Consider the following 27,960-nt stretch of genomic DNA (forward strand, 5'->3'; position numbering starts at 1 on the left):
AACTTTCTGAGTCGCTCCTCCTCTTTCATATTTGCCTCGCGGTCTTCTTTTTCAGCCTTAACAATGGGTCAGCACTTGTTCAGCAGACATAGAGTCTCGTATTAGTTAGTAGGTCAAAAGGCTGTCGCAGCACATACCTGCTTCAAAGCCGCTCTAGCCTCTCGCTCCTCTCGGATGAGCCTCAGGCGGGCCAAGTCCGCCTGGGCCTCGTCTGTCTTACCCGCCTCGTGCAGCTTTCGGTATCTCTCTTTGGCCTCTTGGGCCTGGGCAGATTCGCGCTCACGCCTGTTCGGCGTTCCCGCGCTCACGGCGAGCTTCTGTACACCCTCGGTTGCTTCGTCCACTGGGGTTTTGGGTGGGGCCTTGGTTTGGTTACGGGATGCGCGCGAGTGATTGGGGTTGGCGGGCATATCCTCAGCATCGCTGTCGTCCGAGTCGTCAGAATCGCTCGGGGGGAGGTCGCCAACCTGAACGGTTTGGCCCCTGGCCCTTGCAACGGCTGCTTCCTTGCGCGCCTTCTTCTCCTTCTTGCGAGCCTCGCGGTTCAACTCGGCCGCGGGCGTCTTAGAGGGCCCGGCATCGTCGGAGGACTCTTCCTCGGAGGACTCTTCTTCGCTATCCTCGTCGTCGTCATCATCGTCGGAGCCATCTTTTTTTTTCCCATCCATGCTCCAAATGCTGATTTCGTTACCGTCGGCGTCGAGGGGCTTGAGATCGCGCGAAAAGTGCTTGCCGCCTAGAGCGCATTTCAGTCAGCCTGGGACCTGGAATCGCAAACAGTGAACACGCAGGTTTAGGGCTATCCATACCTCCTCGAGTGAATTTTCTAAACTTGCCGCCCCGACCACGCGAGTTAGCACCAGGAGCACCTGCGCCGCCTGCCATTTTGAGATAGAATTCTGCTTGTGAAAGCGGTGATTTCGGCGAAGGAGGGGCTGAAACGCAGGGTATGGCCTCGACAAAAATTTATGGTTCAAGGGACAGAGAGCCTGTACGATAGCGAGCGGGTGGTTTTAGTTGCCGATTGTTCAGTTATCCTGGATAGATGATGCCTTGTAGAGGGAAAGACGGCGAGATTAGTGCGGGCACGGGCGAAAATGATAGAGAAGACGTCGCACGGGAGGGAGGAGGGGTTGGCGCGAGCAGCGGAAAGAAAGACTCACCCCACCACTCACAGATTGAGTGCTTGATCGCATTGGAAAAGCCACCAAAGCCTTACCCCACTTTGGTAGCGGACCCGCCGCCACAGCACTGCTGACTCAACTTGGCGGCGCCTGATTTAGGCTGCTCTTGATTGGCTAGTCTGGCCCCACCCGGAAAGGTTTGAAGGCCTTTAAAAAGCTTTTCGACGCATGCCGCATGTTTCTTTTTCTTCTTCTCTTCATCATAAAACTGTCTTCCTCCCTATTCACTCTGGCTTGAGTCTTCACTATGGCATTCTAGAGGGGAAATGGGAGGATAGAAAAATATTCTTGTCCATGCTCGTTCTTGGCCGCGCAATTGCTTCCCGCCGCGCAGTTGGGGACGGTGAATTATTTCAGCATGCCAGACACATACTCAACCTCTGCACTTTCTTTCGTCTTGACTCGCAATCTGTAGGCGCTGGCGCGTGACCAGTCAGCCCTGAGGAAGAGGGCTTATTTGCTTGGGTTGCTACGCCTCATTGCGAGTTATTGACTGTTCAAGTGTAGTGCACCTCGCGTAAGGCAGATTGCCTTTGCTTAGACACTTCTGCGGCTGATGCCTATCCTGCAGTAGCTGCAATGGCAAATCGCAAAGCTTTTACAATTGTTTTCTCCGAGGCTTGTTCAATATGCATGTGTTGTGTCGCTTCACATCACAAACTCTGGGTAGGCGGCCTCGGCTTCAGTCGTTGTCCCGTGCATCGCATCAAGTGATGTATCTGAGTCAGTTTCCGCCCAAAGTCTTTGATAAAGCCATAATCCCTTTGTGAAACAACTTGTCTTTGACAGTCTTCTGTCTCGAGTTTTTCCCACAAGGACAGAACCAAAACGTCTCACTTCAGATTTCTTTGTTGGGCTCTTGCATAACAGCATAATTCGGCCCTAGCTTAATGATGCCTCACCCCTGTTTCTTACAACCACGACCGATTCTGAGCCGAAGCACTTTCATAGCACCGGGACGGACAAGCATATACGAATAACACCATGGCTCCGCGGAGCACAACAAAGCCAACGTTGGGGCACTGCGCCCGTGACCCTAAGCACAAGATGCTATTGCCGCCACCGCTCGAAGTCTTCTTCATGAGCGGATCGGACGTCGTGCCTGACCAGGAAGTCGACAGGGACCGGCCTCGCTGCCCGACGTGCGATTTCGAGAAGGCCACGAAAGGGGAGAAGGCGGCATGGGAGCGATACTCGTCAGGAGACATTGACGACTGGGTCTCGACTCAGACGAGCAGGCTCAGGCGTGGAGACATATCGTCGTCTGAGTACAAGGCTCTGATGGCCAACTGTGACGACTTAAAGGCTCGGACGCTCAAGTACCGGCAGGGTGCCGTTTTTCTCGCTTGGATGGCCTACTGGGCCATCTGGACAAAACCTTCTGAGCACAACAAATACCCCCTCTGGCCTGAGTAGACCTGACTGTCGGCCAACACCATGTCGCCGGCTTTTGAAGGACTCCCAGAATACCAAGTCGTTCGTAACTTGGCAGTCGGCCCAGTAACACAGCTGAGAACCGCAAACATGGGGTCACTTGTACCGGATGATTACATGAACTGACAGCAGAAGGTGCTATCCTGTTTCCTAAGTACAGACACCCAGACCCGGTTCGGTTTGTTGCGAGAGCCCGGATCCAAAAATCGCCAAATTGCACAAGTTAATGGCTTGGAGATAATAAAAGCAACTATTTCCCCTATAATAAGAAGACCTGTGAAGTTTTGACAATGCCTTTTATCGACACAATGCAAATTCGAAAACCTCATAAGAGCTTGCAATGTTGCCCTAACCAAGAATCCAGGCCACCTTGGTAGACCATCATGTTGTCATACGTAAGGTACTTGGCTACAGAGTGCAGACCATGGCCTGTTGTCAAACACATTGGACGACAGGTATGGGGGACTCTTCGCAGAGCCGTGGGGGCTTCTGGTAGATCATTTGGCCCCTATTCTGCCCTGCCGGCCTGTTCTGATAACCCGAGCTTCCACGGCCACAACAAGCAGCCAGTTGCGGTGAGATTTCAGCAATTCCAGCTGCAACGCCGCCGTGTTTCATAATAATCTGTGGGCAAACCACCGGCCGAGGCGGCCAAAACACGGCCGCCGGCCAACACACCCACCCGCTTCCCCGGCTACTTGGGGGCCACGTATATAAAGTGAAGTGGCCGGGTCCTGTGGAACCGTGGGTCCCCAAGTTAATTATATCAGGCTGATCAACGCTCCTTTCTTTACCTATCACCTTATTTGCGTGTCTTTTTACTTTCACTTGCCTGGCACAAGACAAAGGATCATGGGCGGAAAGAAGAAACAGCAGATCCAAAAACAAGTTAAACAACACCACCACCAGCAGCACGATGTCGAATACAACAGCTGCTGGCACGCGACGACATCGACCAAGCTCCCGCCAACGATCAAGGAGGTGATGGACCAGTTCCCCGACGTGGTGCCGGACCTGCGCGTCGACCGCAGCCAGGTGCGCTGCGTCGAGTGCGACCAGAACGCCGCCTTCGCGGAAGAGGGCGTGCTGTGGAAGCAGTTCAACGTCATCCCCGGCGCCGAGCACCTGGCCGACTTCAAGGACCTCGAGCGCGAGCTGGCGCGCGACGGCACGCTGGTCGGCGATGACCTCGCCCTCGTCAAGGACAAGGACAATGCCGCCCGCCTGCTGCAGCTGTCGGCCAGGAACAAGCAGGCCGCCTCGTACCTCGCCTACAGCAAGCTGTGGGGGATATGGGGCAAGGTCGCGAAGCCAAAGCTCAATCTGCCCATGCCCAAGAGGCATGCGCATCCCGCCGCTGCCCCTGAGACGGCATGACGGCAGTTTTAGAATGGGGGGCGGGTTTTTAAACCCGGTAATCAAACCATTGGCATCTTTCATGTTTTCTTTCTTTCCTCTTGTCTTTCCCTCTCCCCCTTTATCAAATGCTCTCAAGCCATTCCTCATATGTCGGATACCCCCAGATTATGAATGTCAGGTGTAGAGAGGTTCACAATTTAACAAAAGAAACTCAGATTTAAATAACGTGCCTGACTGACTGTCCCAGTAGACCTGATGATGGCATATATGTTATGTACCTTGTAGAGCCTGAATGGCCTTTTGAAAAACAAAACAAAACAAAAACAGTGCTGGTCGCACAGGTCCAATGATCTCCCTCTCCAAGAGTGAAATAGAAACCCACATCAAACTTCGAACGCAGACCTTTGGATGAGCTCCTCCGGCTTGTGGATCTGCACAAACAGATCGCCATCGCCAAAGGCGAACTTGTCGCCCTGCACCTTGTCGCCCTGCGTGCACTGGTCTATGACGAATCCCGCGCCTCGCGCGACGTCGTTGATATGCAGAAACCACAGTCAGTCAGTTATGGCCTATTAAGTGTACCAAGGTGTTTCTTTCTTTTCTTTTTCTTTTTGTCCATTTTTGGAAAAAATGAAAAGAGTAAAAGGAAGCTAGATCCAGTCCTTTATCTCTTCCCATTTTCAAGAGAAACAAAACATAGAAAAATAAACTGTGTGTGTGTGTGACAGACTTACCAAAAAGACGCCGACCCGCCCAGCTGGTTCTTGATATCGAGGCCCGTGATGACGGCATTGCCGAGCTGGCAGAACGTGGCGACGTCGACGGCGCGGCACTTCTGCGTGCCCTTGCGCGCGAGCTCCTGGATGCACGCGACGGCGTCGGGCACGGCGGCGTCGGCGCCGGGGATGGCGCTGCACTGGGCGATGGGCTTCGAGACGGGGCCTCGCCGGCGTGCGGCTGTTGTTGTGATGAATTTTTTCCCTCTCTGGTCAGTTTACGATGTGCTTCCGCGGCTAACAGAGGGGAGGGAGTATGTGACGTACAGTCGGCGCTGCGGGTGGCTTTGTAGAAGGCTGTCACGGCTTCGTCGGTGGAGAGGTGCTCGCCGTGAGGGTCGGCGCTGATGGCTTCGGCTCAGGTCTGGAAGGAGAAAGAGGAGGGCTGCCCGGCAGAAACAGCTGCCGTTGGGGCTGCTGCCGCAGCTTGGTCCATGGCCAGGAGGGCGACGGTAGCAGGGATAATAGACTTGACCATGGTGAATGTAGGGGGTATGGGTACTGGGAGGCAGTTGCAGGCGTTATGTATTAGAAATAGGTATTTGTAGTGATTATCTGTCTCAACAGCAACTTCTAGACAAAGGTATCGTGACTTCTTATAAATGCTACAATGCACACACTATATACCCGAGGTAGGAGACTAGCGGTAGATATCCGTGCGTAGTAGATAGTGCTATGATAGAAATAGATCGCCGGCTATGGCATCCTCGCGAAACTATCGTCACCCATGTCTTCGCCCAACAACGGCAGGACTATCACTGCCAGGCCGTGGTATCTGCCCCATAATCTCCAGAGTCCTTCCTACTTGCGCCTTACCAATAAAGCTTGAGTTTGTGTTAGGGTTCCTGACCGCGCCTTGCAATTGTAAGCGCGGTTGCTTTCATACCCCCGCGTATGAGGGCGCTACTTGCAAGGCGCGGGCGACCTCCAACTTGCAAGGGCTTGGGAAGCCTAGATGCAAGCTGTTCGGTAAAGTCCAAGCCTGAGGGAGGGAACTCCAAAAGAACAACAATGACAATAGAGTACATAGAGGAGAAGCGACGGCGTCAATGGGCGCATGCTTCTGGCTTTGCGTGGCTCAAGGAGCGAGTAGGACGTGCTCGACGGACCGAGCGCCACGTAACGATGCGACTACGGCAGGCGCTCCAACACTCCTCTCCTGTCTGTCGCTTGAACCTTGGTACCCTTCATACTATGGAGACACCTTCTGGGCTGTACTCTCTGGACTGGATATGGTAGAGCAAGAGGTCACATCACATCCCGAATCCTGCAAAGACATCCGCTATCTTTTGGCGTTTGCGAGATTTGAGGCCGGTCCCACGGCGATCGTTGTCTCTCTTTGGCTGCGGCGGCTGCTGCTCCTCGCGAGTAGCTCCTACACTGGCGCTTGAAATTTCTGGCCGTAGCTGGCGGTAGAAAAGACCACCGTAACCATCTTCAGGCGGTGACAGTTTCGGCTCGCCAAGAAAGAGCGAGGCTACCGGCCTCGAAGGCAGACGGACGCCCCGTGCCGAAGCCTTGATGTGTTGGTCTTCCAAGGGCTGGGCATCAGCCGTGTTTGGAGAAGGCCAGCTCTTATCTATAATTGAAAGGGCCCAAAATGCCCAGGTCTCGGCATGGCTCTTATCCTTCTGGTCAACCATTGCCGCGCTAGAATAACACAGCTCCTTTGCGTAGAGCCCACCGTCACGAAGTACTGTTGCCAACGCATTTGACTCCTTCAAGAGGCCAATGTGATGTTTTTGTGGACTGATGGCTGAGCTCGTGCGGCTCGCTAGGTCCACCTTCACACGATTGTCGTTGAGGAGGACGTGAAGACTCGTCTGAAGCTGCGGGCCCCACGGACGAGGCTCGGGAGCATTCCCACCGTATCCATCCGGAATTTGACTATGTACAGAGTCTACAGTACATTCTTGATGAAGAATATTCATGTAACTTGTGAAACGTTGAATGGGAGAATAGTAACTGCACGCCAAGGTCCACCCTTGGGCACGGGCGAGATCGCGGTCGACTTCGGACCTGCTAGAGCGCCAATTCTGGACGTCGTAGAAAGCCAGTGCAGGGAATTTGGAGACGTATTGTAGCGAATGGAAGGACAAAGCAGGGGCGTCGTGTACCTTGAGGATACACAGGGACGGGAAGGCATTCGGCATATCGCTCCACCCTCGGACGAGGCTGTCTGTAACCCGAGGGTCACTGGTGGCGTTGTCCGAGCCGATGTCGAATATCTCCAGGACGGCAAGGTTTGGTAAGGCGGCAAGCGGCAGAAGCTCGTTGGCCTGAATATAATCAACGTCGGCGATGTTCAGATAGACGAGGAAGTCCACGCTCGGCGACAATAGAGGCGCCGTGTAGACGCTAAGGTCGCTCCGTGGGGTTTTAATGTAGTATCTTATGTGATACAATGACAAAGGGATGGTCACTGTGCCCTCTGTCTCAATGTCATTTTTGCTGTCGGCCAGTACCAGCTTTGAGAATTTCTTCCACGAATCGAACGTGACACGACTAAGTTTGAGCATGTTAGCTTTTAATTAACATGCAGACTGACTGGGAATGGACGGCGAGTAAAATCTAAGCCGGGCTCACCAACCTTTTCCGATACTCGTACCAGACACGCCACAAGAGCTTTGGTGGAAGGGCGGCTAGGGCATCGGCCGACGCAGCCGCCATGTTGTCAATGAGCACATCAAGAGCCATTTCCAACAGCGGGCGAGGCCCCCGTCTGCCTTTCGTCTCTTCGCTTGAGCGATAGCGGGTGGGGACAGATGCCAATATCTTGTCCAGTTCAAAGACAAGGCTCATGTTGGTGAGCGGCCACCTTGCATCGTATATTCCGCCATCGTATTCGGCGGTTTTGTACAGGTTGCGAACCTCGTCGTCAAAGAAGCTGTCCCCGTCAGGCCACATGTCTGTGGAGCCTCACCCTTGATCCATGCATTCGTTGCCTGAATCCTTCTCCTGCTCACTTGCGACAGAGACAGTTGTAGGGTAGAATATGGAACAAGGGACGCAAAAACGCGATGCAGCATACAAGCCGTTGAGTGGTGAACGACGGACGTTGCTTCCCAGTTTGTGGAAGGAACAAGGGTTAGGGTTTTATGTTTGGTATTCGACATCCCTCAACTCTTAGGTGTATAGTAGTAACATTGATTTCCTTTCAAAGTCATCAGAAGCCAACACGGGGCTTCCGAACCTAAATTCCGCTTTTCTTGTATGGTTTTACACAGTAATACGTTATGGGCGCAACCTTCCGTACAGCCACTACAGACCAGACCACCACAAATCCAATACAACAGGATAGGTATATCCCAAGAAATAAAACATTGCATGAAGCCTGCTTAACGCCAAAGCCCAAACAAAATAGCCATTTTCATCCCCTCAACCTTGCAAGAGACAGCACACAACAAATATCCCCCAAAGCTACCGGTAATACCCCGGGCCCTGGCTCCAAGTAGCGTTCACAAACCACGTGCCTGCCTGCGAGTAGTCGAGCGCCCCGCCGCCGCGCATGTACGCAAAGCGGAAGTACTCTGGGGTATGAACGGCCGCGGGATCGCGGGTCCACGTGAAGATCTGTTCGGCGAGGGGCTCGCCGGCGAAGAAGCGGCGGTAGCGCTCGACGTCGTTGACGAGGACGCTGAGGCCGTCGAAGCTGGCTGCCGTGTCGACCGGCAGCCACTTGAACGAGATGCGCTGCGGCGAGTCGTCGGCGTAGATGAGCGGCGCCACGGCCTCGGGCACGAGCGACTCCCAGAGGGCGTCGCCGCGGAGGGCGGCGGCCGTCTGCAGCAGCGAGTCGAAGCCCCAGCGGGCGACGCCGTTGGCGAAGAGACCCAGGAGCAGGCCCTGGTAGAGCAGCGACGGCCGCGTCTGCATGCTGGTGCCGGGCAGCAGGATCAGCGCAAGGATGTAGTGGTGGATGCGCAGCTCGAGGCCCGGCAGCGCGAGGCACGCCAGCAGCCCCGCCACGAACAGCCCGTACAGCGCCAGGTGCGGGAACAGCCGGGCCTCGCGCCAGAACGAGTACGCCTGCTGAGCGACGACGAGGGCCACGACCAGCACGATCGCCGCGAGCGCCGCCTTGGCGCCGGGCTGCTGCGCGAGGTCGTGGGCGCTGAGCCGCGACAAGGGAATCCAGCCGAAGGTGTGGTTTGACAGTGCGCCGACCCAGAACCCGCCGACCCAGAGAACCGTCTTTTCGACCTGCGCGCCAGCGGGAAGGTCCCGAAGCGCGCGGCGGGCGCATGCGTAGTACATGATGGCGACGCAGAACAGAGCGGGCAACAGGCGACCAACGAACTGCGAGACGAGGGCAGGCAGGATGGTGTCGGACGGGCCCGAGAAGTTGGGAGGGTCCGACACCAGCGCCACATGGGCGAAGATGCCGACGAAGCTGACAAAGTACAGGACCGACGGGGACGTCGTGAAGAGGGACAGGGCCGCGGTGAACGACACCGACACGGCGAGCAGCAGCTGGCGCGGGTCTTTCTGACTGCCGCACTTGACGCGGACCGCGTCTTGGGCCACGGAGAAGGACAGGGGGAAGTGCGAGTCAAAGCCGATAGACTCAATGCCGTGCTGGTCTGACGCAAAGTACCTGTAGTACGCTCCGGTCAGGGTGGCGACGCCGCAGCCGCCCGATGCGTCGTCGATGACGCCCGCGTGTATGGCGGAGCCGCAGACAAACGAGTCGCCGCGGTAGACGGGCCCGCCTATCACAAGGGGCCGGTAGTTGACGTCGACGGGGCCGACGTGGCGGGGGTTGAGGACGCGCACGCCGGCACAGTCGGCTGGACAGCGAAAGGCAAACGAAGCGTTGGAGAAGGGCTGGCAGTCGATGCCGTCAAGGCCGCACTCGTTGTTCCGGCGCCAGAGCGTGTCGACACAGTCCAGATGGCGGACGACATGTCCCGAGGCGTCTCTGAGTGTCCCTTTGCTGTTCACCAGCGGAACCGCCAGGGAAAACGCCCAGGCGGCGAGAAACAAAACGAGTACTACGGTCTTCTGCCACGCGTGAGGCAATACCTTGGCCAGCCACCGGACGGGCCGCTTCTGGACCGAAGGGAGAAAGGGGCGGATGACATTGGGCTCGGGCTGCTGGGGTCCGCGGAGGCGAGCAATGAATCTCGCCTGCGTCGACAACCTCGCCGCGCGTGCTGATGACTGGCGACTCCCCACCTTTTTGCCGCGTGGTCCCGAAGAGGTCAGCAGAGGCTGGCTAGTGACATCGTCCAGCTCGTACTGCTCGTATGTTCCAAAGTCCTCATCGTCTAAGAGGAACTGGGCCTCCGCATCCCCGTTTTGGTCGTCGTCATCCTGGGACCGATGTAAGTCGTCACTGTGGTGGCGATCGCCATCCTGGGCGGGCCCTCTGCCTTCTCCGATCATGGAGCAACTCTGATGCTATGGGTCAAAGGTGCTGCCACTGTCTCGATGCGCCCCATAAACACCCAGAAGAAACTTTTACTATACGGATGAGCGTTGGCTTGGTGCAAGTCGTGTGAGACCGGTGGGGCCAAGAAGTTAAAACAAAAAAAAAGTCGACCCAACCAAGACTGAAGAAATGAGAGAGCTGACAGTCCAGTATAAATACATCCAATGAGAATTGCAAAGCGAGTGTGGAACAACCAGCGTTGAAACGCTGGGAAGGCTGTAAGTCGACCCAGACAGCGGACGAAGTATGGATATTCCGCGTGGAGGAAGAGGCGGGCGGGTGTAACCCGGTGAATGGCCGGGTTCAGAAACGGGATGAAGGATCGTCCGCTCGAACCCACGAATATGAGATGAACGCGACGTCGAGCCCACGAGCGAGCGACAAATTCCCGTGATGAACAGGATTGAACGAACGAACACGTTATCAAAATCGAGCTTAAGATTTTGAAAACGAATTGTTCAGCTGAAGGGGGGCAGTAAGCGACTCTGAAGGTGGCCAACAGGCGATTCAGCCCATCCAGGGATTGCCAATGACTAAGCCAATGGCGCTTCGAGATGCGCCTTGGCTCGACAAAAAGATGGTGTTCAGGCAGAAAAAAGGGGTCATTTACATACGTAACACATACAATCGTTGTTAGAAACGCGGAATTGACACGCGCAATAGTGCGCAAAGATATAAGGCCATAGGTAATTTTCGGATAGCTTCGCTTGCATCCTTCCTTCCCAAGATGACTACCGCGCCTCTCCCAGGTAGAATGGACTGCTACCTCCAACTATCGTACAGGTTTGTGTCAAGTAGAGTGGGAAGAGAGAAAGAAATTACAAGATATACACAAGGATTATCAAATACACAGACCCTTCCCCGTCAGAGACACCCCTTTTCCAGGCCGCAGCCGTCGTCACTACATCATCCGCCGTTTAGGCATCGATGAACCCCTTGAGGTTCTTGAGCCACTGGCCGTACTCCTTCTGCTCCTTCACGCCAATATAGTCGAGCGCGAAGAGGGCGAGCGGCTGCGAGATGCCGCGGTCCTCGAGGTAGCGCTCCATCAGCACTTGCAGGTCCTCGTCCAGGCTGTTGAATGGCGGACCGGGGTAAACATCCTGAGCCTTGTGGACGGCATCGGGGCTGCCGGCGTGCGCCAGCGCAGCGTCCTTGTAGTAGTAGAGGTTCTCCACGACCACGACACCGTCCTGCGCCGCCGCCTCGACCTGGAGCGCACCCTTGCCGGGCTTCTCCACCACTACGTTCAACCGGCACCGGATTGGCGGCTCGTTGTCTTCGCCGTCAAAGCCCTCGCCATCCTCGCCCTCCTTGCGCCCCTCGCCATCCTCCATCTCGTCGGCAAGTGCCGGGTCCTCATCAAACGCATCCTGGTCGAAGTTGTGGATATCGCTGATCGAGAAAGTGACTGTGATCCTACAGAGAAGAGCATTGTTAGTTTTCTCATAGGCTCAGAAAATAACGACAAAAGTTGCCAAAAACGTACTTCTCGTCACCGAATGTGCGGGTCAGCACGACCTCCTCGGCGCCGGCCGTGTCCTTGAGCTCGAACGGGCCGTTCTCTATGTAGTCCTTGACATTGGAAGGGATCGACGCCGTGTCGTCGAGCTCGTTCTCGAACTCGATCTCGCCGGCCAGCTTGGCCGAGAGCTCCTCGTCTGTCTCACTCAGGGGGCTCCTCCGCAGGAGCGACGTCGAGAAAGCTGAGAGTTGTTGAGGGCGCAGGAAAGCGCTCTTGAGGCTACTACCGGCGACACGGGCCGACGCCTGGGTCCGGCCCATCATGGAGGAAACCACTGTCGACGACGCGCGGGTGAGAGCCGTGGCCCGGGGCGCAGAGCGCGCGACAGCCCGAAGAGACATCATCTTGGCGGTTCTTTCTATATGACGGAGGAATGGGCGGAGTGGAGGTGTTAGAAAGGAAGATGGTGTCGCTTTCGTGATGGAGGGGATGGACGTTTTGGGGAGAATGGGGCGTTGAGAGAATGTCGAAGAAAATTTTTAGATTCCTTTTTTTTTAAGGTTTCGATAATGATATTAAAACTCCCCTGCGCGTCTTGCTTCAGCTGGGAGTACCAAGTGCCTTAAGCTGGCGCGCACAGACCATGCCGACATCATTTTAACCAATCACTGTAGCAGTTCAGATAGGGGGGCCAAGCTTTTGGCCATCAAAGGAGTGACAGGGTCGAATTCACTTTTGGAAGAATCCAATGGAAAATGCTGAATGGAAAAAGCCTACGATTCTACTTTGTCAAAGAAACTTAATGATGATTGGCGTGTTATTCTATTAAAATTCATGTTTCGATTGCACGCTCGTAGCCCCTAGGCTCTTTAAGACTTCTATAGAAGTGAGCCTTGTCTGCAATTTCTTCTGGTGAGCTGATGCTTCCCATCCTAACACCATCTCACCAGCTCGTCATCAAGCAATTACGTGCATGGCACTCGTGATATGAGAGCCATTTCGTGCCGAGACGAAATCCATTCCGCCTCCCACAATATCCCGTTTGCACAAATGCAATTGGCTGGTCCAGCCAGAGAGAGCTGCAAAAAGATAAAGCCAGAAAAACACACCGGAAGCGGAAATCAGCACCTCCTCCCGTGCAGCAGGAGACTGACCCGCCTACCGTCTGCTCCCTTCCTTCTTGCCCGAGGCGCGACACTGCCCATATCCTTGCACTTCCAGCACTGGTATATTGTTAGATCTCGCTGGCTGAGCACGCCGTCGAGGCAGCTGCCAAATATTCCACTAGCCCTGGCCAGCGGGCAAAGCTGCTCTGAGATGAGCACCGTATCCTCGCCGCTGCATATGCTGCAGAGTCTGACGTGGGTCACGTAGATGCACATGTTTCTATGCCTGCTACCCCTGCTATGTGTCAGTCTTTTTGGGATGTCAAGCTCCCAATGTCACGGACCCATACCGAATAACACGCAAGCGACCCGAGGCCTCTTCTCTTTGTTTTATATCCTTCTATACCCCGAGTATCTTGGAAGGGGATGACAGGTCTCCTCTGCCCGGAGAAAAGTATTGATATTGGGTGAGATGAGAATGTGGAAACAATGTGTGAGGATCGGAAGCCGGGGGGGATGAGGAGGGCGCAGAGAAGCCGGGGGGGATGAGGAGGGCGCAGAAAAGCCGGGGGGGATGAAGAAGGCGCGGAGAGGATGGGCTGGAGGCTGGACGGCATATGGGACTGTCCCATTCTAATAGGGGCCTTCGAGTATCGGATTTTGGTTTACAGCACAGGCAATACATCGTTTGACTCGCCCACGATCCGATGCCACGGTCACCCACATGCTTGGATCAGCTTATGGATGGGGTGCCCTCATCCGAGCTTCTCCCCTTAAAGTTTCAGCCTTCAACTTTGAAGGCCCCGGCTCGGCTGAACCGAAATTCGCAACAGCCCATGAGAGAATGCCTCGGGACTCACATATACGATATCACAAGGTGAGATTTTGGCTGGGGGAAATGGCGCCATCGTGAGGAAGGACAAGGTTGAGGGTGCATGTAGCCGTGCGGAGTTGAGAGGAGGAAGACGGGAAGAGACATGAATCGGTTGTGCGATGGGCGGTTATCTTTCTGGGAGACAGCAAACAAGGTTTGTTGTTGTGCTATAAGACTAGGCTAGGGGGTAGCAGGCTCTCAGACAAGAGTGCAGCGAAGCTCGAAAAAGAGGCATCCAATAACCCGGGCTTAGAGACATGTAGTCCGGCCCGTGGCCGGAGAGCCGGCTACCCGCTGCTCTGCATCAGCCCTCCCACGCACCATTGGCGCAACAAAATGCTCGAGTCGCCATGATTGCATGAATTTCGGTGGCATTAGGTGCGGTTGTACAGCAGTGAGTGGCAGCTCTAGACGGCGAGGGGCGGGTGCTCTGCTACGTGCGGAACGTTAACCACTCATGGCCCTCGAAGGCCATCCATCGCCTGGGGAAGCTGCAGCCTTGCACCAAGTGCCTGTTTCGAGGAAAGAGCTGTGGGAACACGGCCGCGTTACCCGAGATGCTCGCCGGTTCTCGAGGAGTGCTGGAAGCTCGGTGTAACAGAAGGATTTGTCCAGAGCCACGTTGCCATATTTCAAACGTTGCACCAAGTCCCAGGCCGGGTAAGAAAATGGCCGCACTCTGGACCAGACGTGAGAAGCCCCTGTGGCTGCCTGGGCTGAATTCCGAGAGGCGTGTGCATTGATTTGGGGTGTTAAAATAGTAGCAGTTCTCTGGAGAGAATGAGAATACGGGAAGGTCCAGCCGACTTTTCATGGGCTGTATGGATATCGAATAGGTGATGCGGTCGCCCAGCCGCTGGTCTTCCGTCAATCATAGAGATTTCAGTTACTCTGGGGCGGAAACAAGGTAGGCTTCACAATCCCCGTGGTTGTAATTTTGACCCAGGCAAGATTCGCCAAGTAGGTCCAGGACTTGTCCCATCGGTCTAGTACCTGGAGGTTGTTCTCATTTGTAAGATCTGGGAGGTCTGCGCAGCTATTAGTTTGCGCTAGCCAAGGCCAGGAATCAAGGCGGCACCAACAGTAGCCATTTTGATACTCCTTCTGGAGAGTTGCGATTCTTAATTTGAGCATGTCTTCCTTGGGCCCTGGAGCCCGTCCCGCACGACGAGCTTTCTTCATAGTCTCGTACTCCTGGTCGAATTGGTGCACGAATCTAACTAGTAGTCAGCAAACAAAGCCCATGAAAAGTGTTCCTCTACGCCTAGCCAAATCGAGAACGGTGATGTCCACATTGTAGCTTGTTGGACGCAAGGGCAACCGCAACTAGTCACTCACTCGCTGATTTTGGCCTGGATGGCCTCCAAAGTCAAGGGCTTGTTGTCGTTCTGGCGGACAGCCTCCTGGAAATATGTAACACGCGCAACTGCGCTGGTGTTAGTTGCATTGCCCCCGGCGCGGAGACTTCGCCGCATCGAGGAAGGGGGTCACCAACTAATAGGCTTGTCCCTTCTCCGCCTTGATCTTGCAATCGCCTCGAGACGCTCATCGCGGCCTTGGGCTGTGTGAAGGCGCTGCGAGTCCCGACTGTTCTGATGCAGGCCGTCAAGGACACCGCCCCGCTTTCGCAGGATCTTCTTGCGCGTCTTTTCTAGTGTGTTCGGCATTCTGGAATTTCGTATCTTTGTGTTCGTTTCTTGGGCTTAGCTCGTTCGATGTTGTTTCTCAATTCTTTTTTTTCTCCTTGCGTTTGCCGTGAACAAACTTTTGGTGGGGCACCGTTAGATAAGCCCTTATCATGCTGACCACCACCTCAGCGGCTGCTGTCAGCGGAATCGGACACTCCTGATTTAACGTTTTGTATGTATCCGTATGTAAGGTACATACATGTATCCGTACCGTTGTAGGACCCACAAAACGACAGTTACAGTTACCAACAGTTGCAGTGTCGAAACTCAACCAATTGGTAACCACATTCTAAGAGTATAGAGGCACTGGGCCTTCACCATTAACTTTAAGTTCACTCTATTTTACCATGAAGTCAGACGCTTGGCAAGGAGAACCGCGTGCTAATAAGTACCTACCTCGCCATATGTACCGAGTAGGTACAAATGATTCTCGGTACGTACGGTGGCCACCCCCGCACTAAACCCCAACTGGCTGCTGGGCGGCTGGTTAGCCCGTCGCGGGGGTAACGACGCGGTCGCGCTTCCCCGAGTAACTGCTAAGAAATGGTTGCCTACCGTCTAATGTCTTTTCTTGGTGTCCCGCGTCCTGTCCTGTCTGTCCATGTCCAAGCCCTGGGCAGTATTCCTCAAGCATTGCTCAGCCAAGATCAATTGTTTGTATCTTGCCACTTTGAACCATTTACTTGTCTCCTTTGCTATTTCGGCGCTGCATTTGTCCTCAGTTGTGCTTGTAAAAGCAGTTTTGCACGTACACACGCGTCGTTTTCCGGAAAATAGCGTGTCACGACGTGATCGCGTCTCGACAATTGCAGCCCACCGGGCCCTCCCATCTCCGTCTCCCATCTCCCAACTCAGGTAGATAGTCAGCTCTCACCACTTCCACCACCACCACCACAGGCAACTCCGATTGAGTGCGGACCCATGGCCCGGTCGTCCACCTGAAGGCTGCTTCTACCGTCGACATAGCTAAGCAGAGTGCCTGACGATGGGCATCTCAGGTAGACCCGCTACCCATGCGCACAGAATGCATAGCCGTAATCTAACTAGTTACAGGCCTTCTTCCGTTGCTAAAGTCTATTCACCGCCCGACCGAGCTTAGGAAATATGCAGGCGAGACTTTCGGTATCGACGGCTATGGCTGGCTGCATCGGGGCGCCATCGCCTGCGCCTTGGAACTGGCCCAGGATAAACCGACCCGGAAGTAAGTCCGGATCACTCTTCTACCCTGTATCCGACCGTCTAACCCACTATCAGATATGTCGACTTTGCTATGCACCGTGTCAGAATGTTCAAGCACTTTGGTGTGACCCCGTACCTTGTCTTCGACGGTGACTACCTTCCGAGCAAGGCCAAGACTGAGGAGTCCCGCGAGTCACGCCGGGAGTCAAGCAGGGCCATCGGCTTGGGACTCTTAAAGGCCGGGAAATCAGCACAAGCACACCTTGAGCTGCAAAAGGCCATCGATGTTACGCCAGAAATGACCCGCCAACTAATCGAGGAACTGAAGAAAGCCTCAATCCCATACGTGGTTGCGCCGTACGAGGCAGATGCTCAACTGGTCTACCTCGAACGCCACGGTCATATCAGTGGCATTGTATCCGAAGACTCGGATCTTCTCGTTTTTGGCGCCAAGAGACTCCTGACAAAACTGGACCAGCACGGTCAGTGCATCGAGATCAACCGAAGGGATTTTTTGTTAGTTCGCGAAATATCTCTCACTGGGTGGACCGAACACGAGTTTCGACATATGGCCATTCTCAGCGGTTGCGACTACCTGGCAGGAATCAACAATATGGGGCTCAAAACGGCATATCGGATGATTCGCAAATACAAAACCCCTGAGCGAGTGATCAAAATGATACAGTTCGACAGCAAACACCGCATTCCTGAAAACTACCTTGCAGATTTCAAGCACGCGGAGTTTACGTTCCTGTATCAACGCGTCTTTTGCCCCCAGAAAAGGGATATAGTGTGCTTGACTGAGCCCGAACCTTCGGTGGATGTCACCAAGATGCCTTTTATCGGGGCTCCGGTCGAGACAGAGCTGGCGCGAGCAATAGCCGTGGGGGATGTCAATCCTATAACCAAAAAGCGCATCTTGGTTCCAACTTCGCCATCAAAGAGGAGGATCAGCCAGACTTTCCCTTCTGCTGCCGACACAAGTAGCAGACGTTTAGGGAAGCCTATTAACGAATACTTTGTGGGAGGTCGCCGAATTCCTCTTGGGGAGATGGATCCGAACTGCTTTTCGAATGAACCTCCACGAAATAATGGCGTACTTGAAGCCGTGCCCCGGCCTCTGGTGTTTCCCCTACCAAGGCCGTATGTGGACAGCACAGAACCGATGATGAGCACTGCTCGTCGATACAATTCTGCTTCATCGCGACGGAAAACGGAACCTGTATCAAAGTTTCTTGGCCTTGACAGTGATCTCCTCCCATCAAACCGTCGGCGAACAGCTGGGCCTGTGGTTGAGGTGTTTCAGGATGCCAGCTCTTCTACGCGACCGCCAAAGAAAGCGAGATTGTGTGAAGACTTGTCAACGGCTAGCATTGCGGACCAAACTGCAGAGAGAAGCAAATTCTTCGCTGCTGGCAAAAAGAAGGCAACTCGCGAAAAGAAGACGCCTGCAAACGAAAAAACAGATCAGATCCTCATGTCTGACGACTCCATCACCGAGGCTTTGTGGAGCCTACCGGATTTGAATTGCCTGGACTCTCAAGGAAAGGCCCCTCGGGGCACTAACGAGGCTCAGCTGTTTGAAGAAGGGCTCGCCCAAAAATGCACAGGGAACATTACCAACGTGGAGGGCGAAGTTGATGGCAAGGCTGATATCGAAGATGTCGAAGTCCCCGCATCATCTCCCCGAGGACGGTTCAGCGAAGAGGGCGCTCATTGCGAATCCATTTCCGACACGCCTCCTCAAGGACGGTTGCAGCAATTTTGTTACAGCTCAGTGCGTCCAAACACCCGAATCGTTCATGGGTTACCGACGCCTTCGTCGAGCACACAGACGACGGCGAGTCCGATGAGCACCCCTCCAAAGCATACAGTAACCTCATTTCTGACGCCATTACAACGTATTGGAGCCCAGGCACTTCAGCGGGGCAAGCCTCGGTCGATGTCATCGGCGTCTCGGAAAATGAAATCCCCCAAGGCCCGGGAGTCGTTCGATTCATTGCCAGTGAATCCAGCATTCATTCCGCTGCCGAAAGTAGATATCGAAGAAGTCAAGGCACTTAACCGGCCTTTGGGGAGTGAGGACCAGATTATCCCTGATAGTGACGAGGAGAATGATCCAGACGCCTGCGAGGACGTGGCCGGTGACAGGCTAGCCTCTAACAAGCGATTGAATCTTTCGCGGTTTTTGTACGCCTGATGCGAAGTCTGTTGACGTTATTGGAAGAGAAGCTGTAAGGAGTTCATATGCTGTAGTGCATAGCGCTTGTTGGTTTTGTGCATCGATTTTTCTGGGATGCTCACTTAGGGTTTATATTTTCTTGGGGTCGGAAATGCGGGTATAGTTTCTGGGCTGGTCGGGTAGGTGTTTGGTCAAGGTCTATAAGGCGTTTTTGTGTTCCGGAGTCATAATAAAAGCATCGGAGTTTACAACGCATTCGAATTAATACGATACGAGATATGTAATACCTACGGAGAGAATTGTCATGCAAAGATCATACAACCTGGGCAGTTTCTGGAATGAGGTGCCGCATGCCACCATATTTTCTGCGAGCTCCTGTCACATTTATTAGCGACATATGTGCTGTCAACAAAACGCGGCAACACAACATAAGGCAGTGAGGTGTGCTCTTTCTATTTCTATTGCCGTCCGTCTTTTGTCACATGGGAATTATTGCTCCTATTGTTATAGGTAGCTGGTTCTCATGTACAATGAGCTTCCTCAGCCTGCCGTCCGATTGATAAGGCCTATCGCGGTCAGAAAATCTTCACCGCCTCAGGCAGTATTTTAATGCGGAAGCTGGGTGGGGGGGGGAAACTTGATTCTCCACAATAGCCAAATATTCACTGGAGAGAAAATTCCAGCCCGCCTCTCTTCTTTTCTCTTGATGTGGCCCCCGACTTACGACCGTTTCACCGCACGGCCCGTAATCGTTAACTAGTTGGATTGTGGTTCCCTTGTCTTCTGTCGGCCTGATTATCAATTCGCATTTTCGCATATCACGGGCAGGAGTCAGTCCCGCGCAGCGCCCAAAATGGCCGACACCTCATTGCAGGTGAGAATTACTGCATCTGCAGTATCATGCACGGCATAGCGCAAAGTCATTGTGCTGATCCATCATATCACAACCACAGGACCGCCTCCGCGAGCACGCCATGGCCTTTGACGGCTTGCTGTCACTGATTCCCGCAAAAATGTACTACGGAGAAGACACAAGCGTATGTGATTTCCGCTCTTGGTCGTGCGAGCATTAGAGGTCGCCTGCCAGCCACCCCGCGTGGCTGCTGAAATGACTGGCAATACTATTCGCATCGAAGAGGGAATCCATACTGACGCCCAAGTTCTCCCTCAACAGGACCAGTGGAAGAAGAAGAAGCAATCAAAGGAGGAGGCCAAAGCCGCCAAGAGAGGGAAGCTCGATCCCGACAGCGAGCTCAACCGCAATGCGAAAGAGGTGCTGGACGAGCGGGCCCGAAACAAGCGCAAGCTCCGGGAGCTTGAGGCGGACGAAGAGTCAAGCGTCGCAGATGAGGACGAGGATGACGTTGACATCCCTGGCGTCGAGAGGGAGAAGCCCGGCGAGGGGCTGAAGAGGAGGGACATCGCCTCCGAAGTAGAATCAGCACCCAAGAAGCAGAAGCTGGTCAAAGATGCGACGCAGGAGCCTTCCGCCAACAAGACACCAAAAAAGTCGAAGTCAGCCGAAAATGCGGCCGAGGGGCTCGTTGAGATTAAAACCCAAAGTAAGGAAGAGAAGAAGCTTGCAAAGAAGCTACTCAACGAGGAAAAGAGGAAGGCAAAGGCCGAGAAGTCTGCAAGCAAATCGACCGTGGTTGGCGATACGGAGAGCGGGGTAGCGGTTAAGGATCTCACACGGAAGCCGCGCCCGGTCCAGCCATCAACAGGGGTTGAAGATCTTGATGTCGATGATATGGCGCCAATTGACGTATCTGGGCTCGTCGCAAACGAATACGAGGGCGCTTCGGTAGAGTCAGTAACAGGGTCAACGCCGCAATCCCCTATCTTCGATAGTAATCCCGACAACACTAATGCCTACGTCGAGGTAGCCAGCACCACAACATCCATCTCCTCCACCATAACTCCTTCCGAAAAGCTAAAGTATCTTAAACTCCCAGCCGACATATCCGGGCTCCGGGCTCGTTTGGACGCCAAGATCGAAGCTTTACGCGCGGCGCGCAAGGCCACCGATGCGGATGGCACACCAATCCGAACTAGAGAAGAACTGATTGAATCCCGGCGCAGAAAGCAAGCACAACGCCGGGAGCACAAGCAGGAATTGCGACGGGCAGCGAAGGAGGAGGAAGACAGAAAGCGGGAGGAAGCGCTGACGAGCTCGCGCAACTCGCCTAACAGCATGCTCAGCCCGCTGTTTGAGCAAGACGACAAGGCCAGCGCAAACCACTTCGCGTTTGGGCGGCTCGCGTTTGCCGACGGGACCCAGCTGTCCCACGACCTGAGTTACGAGAAGCCGGCCGGCACCGGCGCCAAGAAGAAGGGCCCGTCGGACCCCAAAACGGCGCTCCTCAAGTTTGAGGCGCAGAAGAAGCGCATCGAGGCTCTCGACGATGACAAGCGCAAGGAGGTGCTCGAGAAGGAGACATGGCTGGCGGCACGGCGTCGCGCAGAAGGCGAAAAGGTGCACGACGACGAGGGTCTTCTCAAGAAGGCGCTCAAGCGCAAGGAGACGGCCAAGAGAAAGAGCGAGCGCGAGTGGTCGGAGCGCGCAAAGGGGGTTGAGGATGCTATCAAGAACAAGCAACACAAGCGCGAGCAAAATATCCGCAAACGTAGAGAGGACAAGATGTCCTCGGGCAAGGGCAAGAAGAAGGGCGTTGCGACGAAGAAGAAGAGCCGGCCGGGGTTTGAAGGCAGCTTTGGGGGGAAGAAGAAATGAGCAACAGAGACGGGCATGTAAAAATGGGCTGGACTGCGGTTTGCGGCATGGGGTAGTCGGCGTTTTTGGGAGTTTCTTCTTTTTAGGTATTCTAGGCTATTACACTATCTCTGGACAACAAAATGCTATTTTACCTCGACAGCTCTGCCTTCTCCCGTGTCCTATCGTTTGTGTGCATGGTTCAGACCTTTGACATTCAGACCTTTGACATTCAGACCTTTGACAATAGGCCTCGATAGGGTAGGTAGTTATATCAGCCTGTTATCCAACTTAAAGTAATGCCCTCGCATTCTGCACCATGTGCTCATCTCACTCGCGTGGTTGCTTCCGTTGGGCTCTCTGGAATGTCGTGACGGCGTGGTGCACACGAGTTGTTATTGGCGACTACTCCTCGCTTGATGATTATTATAACAACAACTACCTTATTCTATCAGTTAATCCAGTCTGTAACCTCACCTACCTTGGGTTCCTCCCCGATAGCAGCCTAGGGAAGTATCAGGGGCAACCGACTGCCTAGAGTCCCGGCAAATGCAATAGCAAGAATAATGGAGATAAGAGTAAATAAATACTTTCATGCAAACAGTTGAAACCACCACAAAAAGATAAAGTAAGAGGCCATATAACCATCTAACTACCTTCCTTACCTTGCATGTTTTCCCTTTATCTCATCCCAATCCATCCAATCGCCCTGTGGAGGCAGCCGCCTTCTCAAACGTCGAACCAGAAACGAAACCGCAAAAAGGGGAAAAAGCCAAGATTTTCGTTTCTAACGAGCGCACAAGCTCTGTTGCCTAGTTGCTCACTCACTCACTCGCTCGCCCGTACATAACATAGACAGCTAGCATGCTTCCTGAGGGACGAAGACGCAAACAAAGATATTGGGACGGCGAGGAAAAAAGTATAAATGATTAAGAGATATAAAAAAACGTGTTTAACAACAACAGCAACGGCAACAGCAGACGAAAACAGACGACATTAACAACCAACAAAAAAACCCAACTAAGAAGAGAGCCTGATTAATTTTGCTTTTCCTTTTTGAGCGGGGGGAGGGGGGGGGTGGTTTGGCACTCTCCTCCCAGCCCCTTTCTCCCCTCATCCTTCCCAAACCCACCGAACCAGTCAGTCAGCCCAGACAGTCTTTCTCTTTTTCTGCGGACAAAGCTTCCCTTACCCAGCCAGCCCACAAGCAGCCCCCACCCCCTTTTCCACCTAGATTTTGCTTTGCCTGTGTGTGTGTGCGTGCGCGGAGCGCCCCCAAGACCGACCAAGATGTTTTTTGTATCGATTTCATAGCGACTTCTTTCCTTTCCTTTCCTCTCCCCCACCCTCCCCTCCATGGTCATTCACCAACTGGATACGGTGGCCCGTGTTTTGCTCCGTCACTGTTTGTTGATTTGATATAAAATGGAATCCGTCCGTCATCCGCCAGCCAACCAATCAACTGGGAATAACACACTCTCTTTTGTCTCTTTTGCTCACTTCTGCCGTCGCCAGGTTGGCGGGCGTCCTGTAGATTTTCCGAAAAGCAGAAGGCTAATGCTAAACAACCAGCAGGTGCTACAGGGTAATGCAGCGATCGCAGTAACACACACAGACAGGCGCATAGAGGGCGAGGTAGAATCCAGATCAGTCAACCAGGTACTAAAATTCGTAATAGGACCCGCTGAAGAAAGAAGGAAAAAACAGAGGAATGGACGCCAATAGGACAGCCCCCTTGCCATTCCGGAGTTCGTAATACGTGGGAGAAGCAACACAGAGAAATAGAGGTGATGGCAGTGTGGCGGCGGACGCGTTTATAGATAGCACCCATGATATTGTTAGCTACGACCCCGAGCCCTTAGAGCAGGGAGTCGACGCGGGTAAAGACACTCAGGCAGGCAGCGACAACCTCGAGCTGGAGCTCTTTTTCGCCCGATTTGCTTATTTCCTATGACAAAAGAAAAGCGTATATTAGCGAAATGCACAATGCAGGCTACCAGCGGGGGTCAAGGGGTGTCTCTCACCTCAGCAATAATCTGAGGTACGTTCTCGCCAATATTGTTGGCGGTGGACCTCTTGCCAAACGGGTATTGGCTATAGTCGGCTAGCAGGTCGTCGGTCTGGGTGAAGGCCTTTTCCCTTGCGTCGTGGCCTAGCGTCGAGAGCGCGTTCTCGAGGACGTTAGCCGCGTAGGCCGCGCACACCATGGCGATGGTTCGCAGGTAACGGTACTCGACGTTCTCTGGTAGGAACTGCGAGCCGTTGATGACGACGGTACGCTGCGTCAGCATGTTGCGCACGCGGCGCCGGATCTCCTCCTTGGCGCCCCCGTCCACCACGGGATGTGTCGCCATGTCGAAGAGCAGGAAGTTGCGCTTCTCGGTGCGCAGGATGCCCTTGTCCACCAGCCCCTTTGCCAGGCGCTCGCGCACCTGCTTCAGTTGGTATCCGATCTTCAAGAGGTTCCAGGTCTCGCCTGCACAATATGATTAGCAACAGATGGCCCCTTCGGAGGGTGCCCCCCCCTGCTCTTCTGCGGGCGAGGAATCATTGAGCATATAATGGAGGGATGTGGTTTGCTAAGGAAGATCCTTACCGCTCAGGAGATCAATCCACGAGTTGACGCTCATCTTCTCACTCGTATCCATCATTTTGAGAGCCTCGTCCAGTAGCACCTCGCCCGTCAGCGTGCTGTCGATGACTTCGATGACGCGGTCGGGGAGGGGAAAGCGTCGTCTCGAGTTGTCCTTTTGCATGCTAATGCGGCCGCGCAGGGCGAGCTCGAGGACGATGCAGCCGCGCAAGGCGTACGAGATGTTGTCGTTCCAGAACGAGAGGTAGCCCTAAAGGAGGTTGCATCGTCAGCCTCGGGGGCTCGCGTAGGAGACGAATGGCGAGACAAAAAGAAACGGAAAAGAAAAACACCGCACCTGTTTGTCCTTGAGTCCTAGCAGCAACACTTCCTCCATCAAGGTGAGCTTGGGCTGCTTGCTCCGCTCCTCGCTCTCGCTGATGTCGCGCGGGTCGAATGCGATCTTGTGGCCGTTCTCGCCGGCCTCGTAGCTCGTCTCGGGGGGCCCGTCGCGGATGTTGTTGAATGAGGGAGAGCGGATGACAGGGCTGTCCTCCTCGCTGTTTCCGGCGCCGCCTCCTCCTCCGGCTCCCCTCCGCCGTGTCAAGCCTGATGTGGTTGTCGAGGCCATAGTGGCAGACGCGTTTCCGCTTGGCGACGAGGCAATTGATGTGTCGTGTGCCTGGGCGTGCGCAGGTGCAGGTGTGGGTGCAGGCGACGTCGAGGGTAAGAGTGTGGGTTGTTTGTTTGCGGGCGTGCGGTTATGATGGGTGCTGCGCAACTGCACTGTTGAGCGATGGAGAGTTTTGAAGGCAGCGGTCAGCGAAACTCTAGAGTCGCCAATCTCCAATCTCCAGTCTCTGTTCGGGGTCGGGTTGGGTCCCGATCAGTCGGGTACGTTAATGTCGCTCAGCCGCGTCGCAAAATAGAAGTGCAATTGTTGTCGCCGAGTAATTTTCCGGCCGTCGGATGCAGTTGGTAATACGTCTTTGTTTCCGGGGTTCGTTGTCTACGTGGTCCCTTCAGCGAATAAATCGAGGTTGCCTACTCCCTTTTTTCCTTTCTGTCTAGGTCTTCGTCCTTTTAGGTTATTTAGCGCGTTAGGTTGTTAGAAAAGTCCCCTGTTGCGCGTAACGTTAGGTACTGCAAATACAGATTTGTTAGTTGTGCTTGTAAGCCAAGCCGTCCTTCAGGGGCCCGATAACGATAATTTAGCGCACTTTCTAGTCGTGGTCCCCTTTTCAATACATAGTATTCGTCCTTACCTTACCGGCCATCCACAGATGTTCCGTTCTTCATGGCAGTGCCGCCCAAACCGACGCGCCAAGCAACTCCAGCTTCCAGTTTGCGCCAGCCTGCTGCTGCTTCAGGGGTACAAGAGGAGGATTCGGCTGTTGGCTGTCGCCAAGACTTTTGAGGTTGCAAAACTTGGTTCACATTGGCTCGAGGGTTTTGGGTCAGGACGGAGTAACGGGCCTCGAAGGTATGCATTCCTCGTATTCATGCATCTGGAGAATCGCTCGAGATTTCTAGGATATAAAAATGCGATATCTATTTTTCTAAGTCCACTATTTAAACGTATTATTCTTCTTTAACAAGCTTTGTTCTTTGGAGATGTGTTGACATAAATTCCAGCCACATCAAACGCTCAAATGTGGCTTTACTTACAGATGTGGCTTACTCGAAGCCTCCTCATAGCCCCTTAAAGGGCAGAAGGGGGGAACCCCGTTGCCATTGCAACATCGGCCAAGAATCACAAACAAGTTGAGCCGCCTGTGTTTTATTGCTGAGCTGTGGTGGATTGTCTTGACATATGTTTCTAGCTCTATCCGTACATCTGACGTCTCCTTCAGATCGTGTATTGTATGACATAGCGAAAATGACTCTCTGCCATTATGCGTCTCTGGGCATGTGAAAAAGCGTCACCGGACGGCATGCCTCAAATAAGTAAGAACCCCAAATTCCGTGTCCCGGTCCCATATAGGGTGCTATGCAAATCAGCGAGTGAATTCCAGTGAAAAATACCAAACCGATCTCTATGCCAAAGGTTGAGGCAAAATAATAAGAAACGAGTCCCCGCTTAGGGCGCAAGATTACAGAGAAGATTGGCCGCCGTCCACGCTTGATGATTCATTGGCCAGCTACCGTGGAAATCCAACTGTGTCGCCATCAAGGGAGCACGCCGTCCAAGTCCCACTCGCCGTTTTGCGCCCGCTTGAGCACCTCCCGGCCCTTTTCTGTCAACTCCGGTTTACCACCCTTGTCCGTAACTTGTTCGAAGAACACTGGCTTCCACGTCTCTCCGCTGTTCTCACGCTCACGGGCTTTCTCCCTCTGCGCCTCCTCGAGCTCCTGCTTGACGGTTGTGGCGCGCGAGAACTGCTTGGACAAGATAGCCTTGGTGACATCGCCCCACATTCGCAGAGATTCGTTGGGAAGCTGTTGCTCAACTGGTGGCAGCACCTTAGGCGCCACGGTGAGCGGCGCAATGTCGATTATAGTCGCCTGTTCCTCCACAGGATGCGAATTCTGTCGCGTGTCAGCCAAACCGGACCCCTATTTGAGACCCGATTCCCACTGCGGCGTATACTTACAATCGGCTTCGGGCCTATTGTGAAGACAATTTTATCCTTCCACGGGCCCCCAAGTCGCACCAAAATGTCCTCGTCAGGGACGTCTCTAATTCTCTGCTTGTCGTCGTTTTCCGGGTCGTATCGGAAGATTATGCCCTCCACCTTGTTAACAGACCGGGTAAGCCAGCCCTCATCATAGTAGTGGAGAATGGCCTTGAGTTTGGTCTCGGGGCAAGTGATGTAAGCCATGTCACCGACAGTCACGCTAAGGGCCCCTCGGAGGAAGCCACCCAAGTGCGCGGCAGGGTGAGTCAGCTGATATGTTTCATGGTCGCGTTGCTCGACCGTGATGAAGATGCCCAAGTTGTGCTCGCCCGGCATCACTTTGATGGACGTTCCAGTGAACTTTGCAGTTATTTGGTCAAATCCGCGAGCGCGGAGTCCTTTCTCGGGACAGCTAATGTAGAAAGCGCTGACTGGGGGGTGATGCGATGTCTGCTCAGTCAAGTAGGAGATCCGAATCGGTTTCGTTGGGTTCACTGCTGGTTGCGATACTGATAGGTTGGATGCCGCACGCGAACCGCTCGAACCAAGACCATCTGGGATCGCCAATTTGGCTGACTTGATGCTCGACGCAGCACTACCAGGCGCGCTGACATTTCCCCTGAGCGCCTTGGTGTTGATCCTCGGCGCATCGTCCTCGGTATCCCAGTTACACTGTTAGAAGGAACAGCTTGGTTAGTAACCCGCAAGTCCTTTCGAGACTTCCAGCACCAACTTACCCGGAAGAATTCACCGAGACAGGAGTTGTACGGTTTGCAAGGCTTTCCTTTCGCGTACTTCAGATCTTTCGTAAACCAGAATCGCAACACCTCTAGCATGCGATCTACTGGATCATCGGCAGTTCCAATTGCAATGAATGCATTGGGAGCGTCGAGATAGTTCCAGTACTCGAGGTTCGGGGTAGGTTCGAGGAGCTGGGAGGGGAGTGAGAATCGCACAGAGGCGAGATCGGCGACGCCGATGAACCTTGACAAAGGATTAGCAAAAGAAAATTTGATTGTATTTTCCGCGGTGGCAGAATACGCTAGGTCAGATGAACCATTTGGCGTAGAGGCCAACTATCACAATTGAGGGGTTGTCCGCCAAGGGAAACATGGTTCCGAGTGACTGGTCGGCCATGTGAATCCTACAGGTTTCCAGGTCCAGAAACCCCAGGTCAAACAGTCATACAGCAAGCAAGAAAATGAGATATACTCACTTTCGTAGGATAGAGATGAATGTCCTAAGCTTCGAGCCGTCGCTCGTATTCTCCTCCGCGACGGGGACATCCGAGGCAGTAGCCGGGGTGGTTGCCGTCGAAGGCGTGGAAGGGGCGGTTGGTGACATGGTGTTTCGGCACTTTCGAGTCTCCTCGGCAC

General features: G+C 54.0%; 11 protein-coding genes across 11 annotated transcripts; 2 read left to right on the forward strand and 9 right to left on the reverse strand.

The window, feature by feature from the left end:
- Positions 1–113: 113 nt before the first annotated feature.
- On the reverse strand, positions 114–885 carry B0T26DRAFT_651722 (casein kinase substrate phosphoprotein PP28-domain-containing protein; the record flags this gene model as incomplete). The annotated part of the gene is made up of 2 exons (XM_060438298.1): positions 114–736; positions 810–885. The coding sequence occupies 2 exons, from the start codon at positions 883–885 to the stop codon at positions 114–116; spliced, it is 699 nt and encodes a 232-aa protein (XP_060294330.1).
- Positions 886–2,826: 1,941 nt separating this feature from the next.
- B0T26DRAFT_781028 (uncharacterized protein) lies at positions 2,827–4,170 on the reverse strand. Its single transcript, XM_060446703.1, has one exon. The coding sequence runs from the start codon at positions 4,122–4,124 to the stop codon at positions 3,054–3,056; it is 1,071 nt and encodes a 356-aa protein (XP_060294331.1). The 5' UTR covers positions 4,125–4,170; the 3' UTR covers positions 2,827–3,053.
- A 369-nt stretch (positions 4,171–4,539) lies between these two features.
- On the reverse strand, positions 4,540–7,806 carry B0T26DRAFT_803928 (uncharacterized protein; the record flags this gene model as incomplete). The annotated part of the gene is made up of 9 exons (XM_060447108.1): positions 7,344–7,806; positions 6,737–7,258; positions 6,011–6,640; positions 5,947–5,979; positions 5,640–5,715; positions 5,570–5,577; positions 5,021–5,097; positions 4,712–4,934; positions 4,540–4,546 (listed from the first exon to the last, which is right to left on the reverse strand). The coding sequence occupies exons 1-9, from the start codon at positions 7,658–7,660 to the stop codon at positions 4,540–4,542; spliced, it is 1,893 nt and encodes a 630-aa protein (XP_060294332.1). The 5' UTR covers positions 7,661–7,806.
- A 367-nt stretch (positions 7,807–8,173) lies between these two features.
- On the reverse strand, positions 8,174–10,141 carry B0T26DRAFT_650673 (uncharacterized protein; the record flags this gene model as incomplete). The annotated part of the gene is made up of 1 exon (XM_060438201.1): positions 8,174–10,141. One exon carries the CDS (start codon positions 10,139–10,141, stop codon positions 8,174–8,176), a length of 1,968 nt encoding a protein of 655 aa, XP_060294333.1.
- Positions 10,142–10,799: 658 nt separating this feature from the next.
- Positions 10,800–12,234, reverse strand: B0T26DRAFT_715918 (mitochondrial glycoprotein). Its single transcript, XM_060442257.1, has 2 exons — positions 11,677–12,234; positions 10,800–11,606 (listed from the first exon to the last, which is right to left on the reverse strand). The coding sequence occupies exons 1-2, from the start codon at positions 12,054–12,056 to the stop codon at positions 11,105–11,107; spliced, it is 882 nt and encodes a 293-aa protein (XP_060294334.1). The 5' UTR covers positions 12,057–12,234; the 3' UTR covers positions 10,800–11,104.
- A 599-nt stretch (positions 12,235–12,833) lies between these two features.
- Positions 12,834–13,034, reverse strand: B0T26DRAFT_622787 (uncharacterized protein; the record flags this gene model as incomplete). The annotated part of the gene is made up of 1 exon (XM_060436104.1): positions 12,834–13,034. A coding segment is annotated over one exon (201 nt), but the record flags the coding sequence as incomplete, so codon positions are not given.
- Positions 13,035–14,444: 1,410 nt separating this feature from the next.
- Positions 14,445–15,387, reverse strand: B0T26DRAFT_351360 (translation machinery-associated protein 16). The gene is made up of 4 exons (XM_060434559.1): positions 15,128–15,387; positions 14,971–15,058; positions 14,715–14,848; positions 14,445–14,660 (listed from the first exon to the last, which is right to left on the reverse strand). The coding sequence occupies exons 1-4, from the start codon at positions 15,297–15,299 to the stop codon at positions 14,515–14,517; spliced, it is 540 nt and encodes a 179-aa protein (XP_060294336.1). The 5' UTR covers positions 15,300–15,387; the 3' UTR covers positions 14,445–14,514.
- A 979-nt stretch (positions 15,388–16,366) lies between these two features.
- Positions 16,367–18,699, forward strand: B0T26DRAFT_649217 (uncharacterized protein; the record flags this gene model as incomplete). Its single annotated transcript, XM_060438065.1, has 2 exons — positions 16,367–16,521; positions 16,575–18,699. Coding segments are annotated over 2 exons (2,280 nt in total), but the record flags the coding sequence as incomplete, so codon positions are not given.
- An 835-nt stretch (positions 18,700–19,534) lies between these two features.
- Positions 19,535–21,415, forward strand: B0T26DRAFT_677407 (surfeit locus protein 6-domain-containing protein; the record flags this gene model as incomplete). Its single annotated transcript, XM_060440096.1, has 3 exons — positions 19,535–19,555; positions 19,635–19,718; positions 19,856–21,415. 3 exons carry the CDS (start codon positions 19,535–19,537, stop codon positions 21,413–21,415), a joined length of 1,665 nt encoding a protein of 554 aa, XP_060294338.1.
- A 1,590-nt stretch (positions 21,416–23,005) lies between these two features.
- B0T26DRAFT_351583 (Golgi phosphoprotein 3-domain-containing protein) lies at positions 23,006–24,815 on the reverse strand. Its single transcript, XM_060434560.1, has 4 exons — positions 24,325–24,815; positions 23,991–24,237; positions 23,419–23,870; positions 23,006–23,342 (listed from the first exon to the last, which is right to left on the reverse strand). The coding sequence occupies exons 1-4, from the start codon at positions 24,595–24,597 to the stop codon at positions 23,253–23,255; spliced, it is 1,062 nt and encodes a 353-aa protein (XP_060294339.1). The 5' UTR covers positions 24,598–24,815; the 3' UTR covers positions 23,006–23,252.
- Positions 24,816–26,135: 1,320 nt separating this feature from the next.
- On the reverse strand, positions 26,136–27,928 carry B0T26DRAFT_741881 (uncharacterized protein; the record flags this gene model as incomplete). Its single annotated transcript, XM_060444027.1, has 4 exons — positions 26,136–26,495; positions 26,561–27,256; positions 27,322–27,568; positions 27,801–27,928. The coding sequence occupies 4 exons, from the start codon at positions 27,926–27,928 to the stop codon at positions 26,136–26,138; spliced, it is 1,431 nt and encodes a 476-aa protein (XP_060294340.1).
- Positions 27,929–27,960: the final 32 nt, after the last annotated feature.

Source organism: Lasiosphaeria miniovina (assembly GCF_030549165.1).
Source record: "Lasiosphaeria miniovina strain SMH2392-1A chromosome Unknown B0T26scaffold_5, whole genome shotgun sequence".
NCBI classification, from domain to species: Eukaryota; Fungi; Ascomycota; class Sordariomycetes; order Sordariales; family Lasiosphaeriaceae; genus Lasiosphaeria; species Lasiosphaeria miniovina.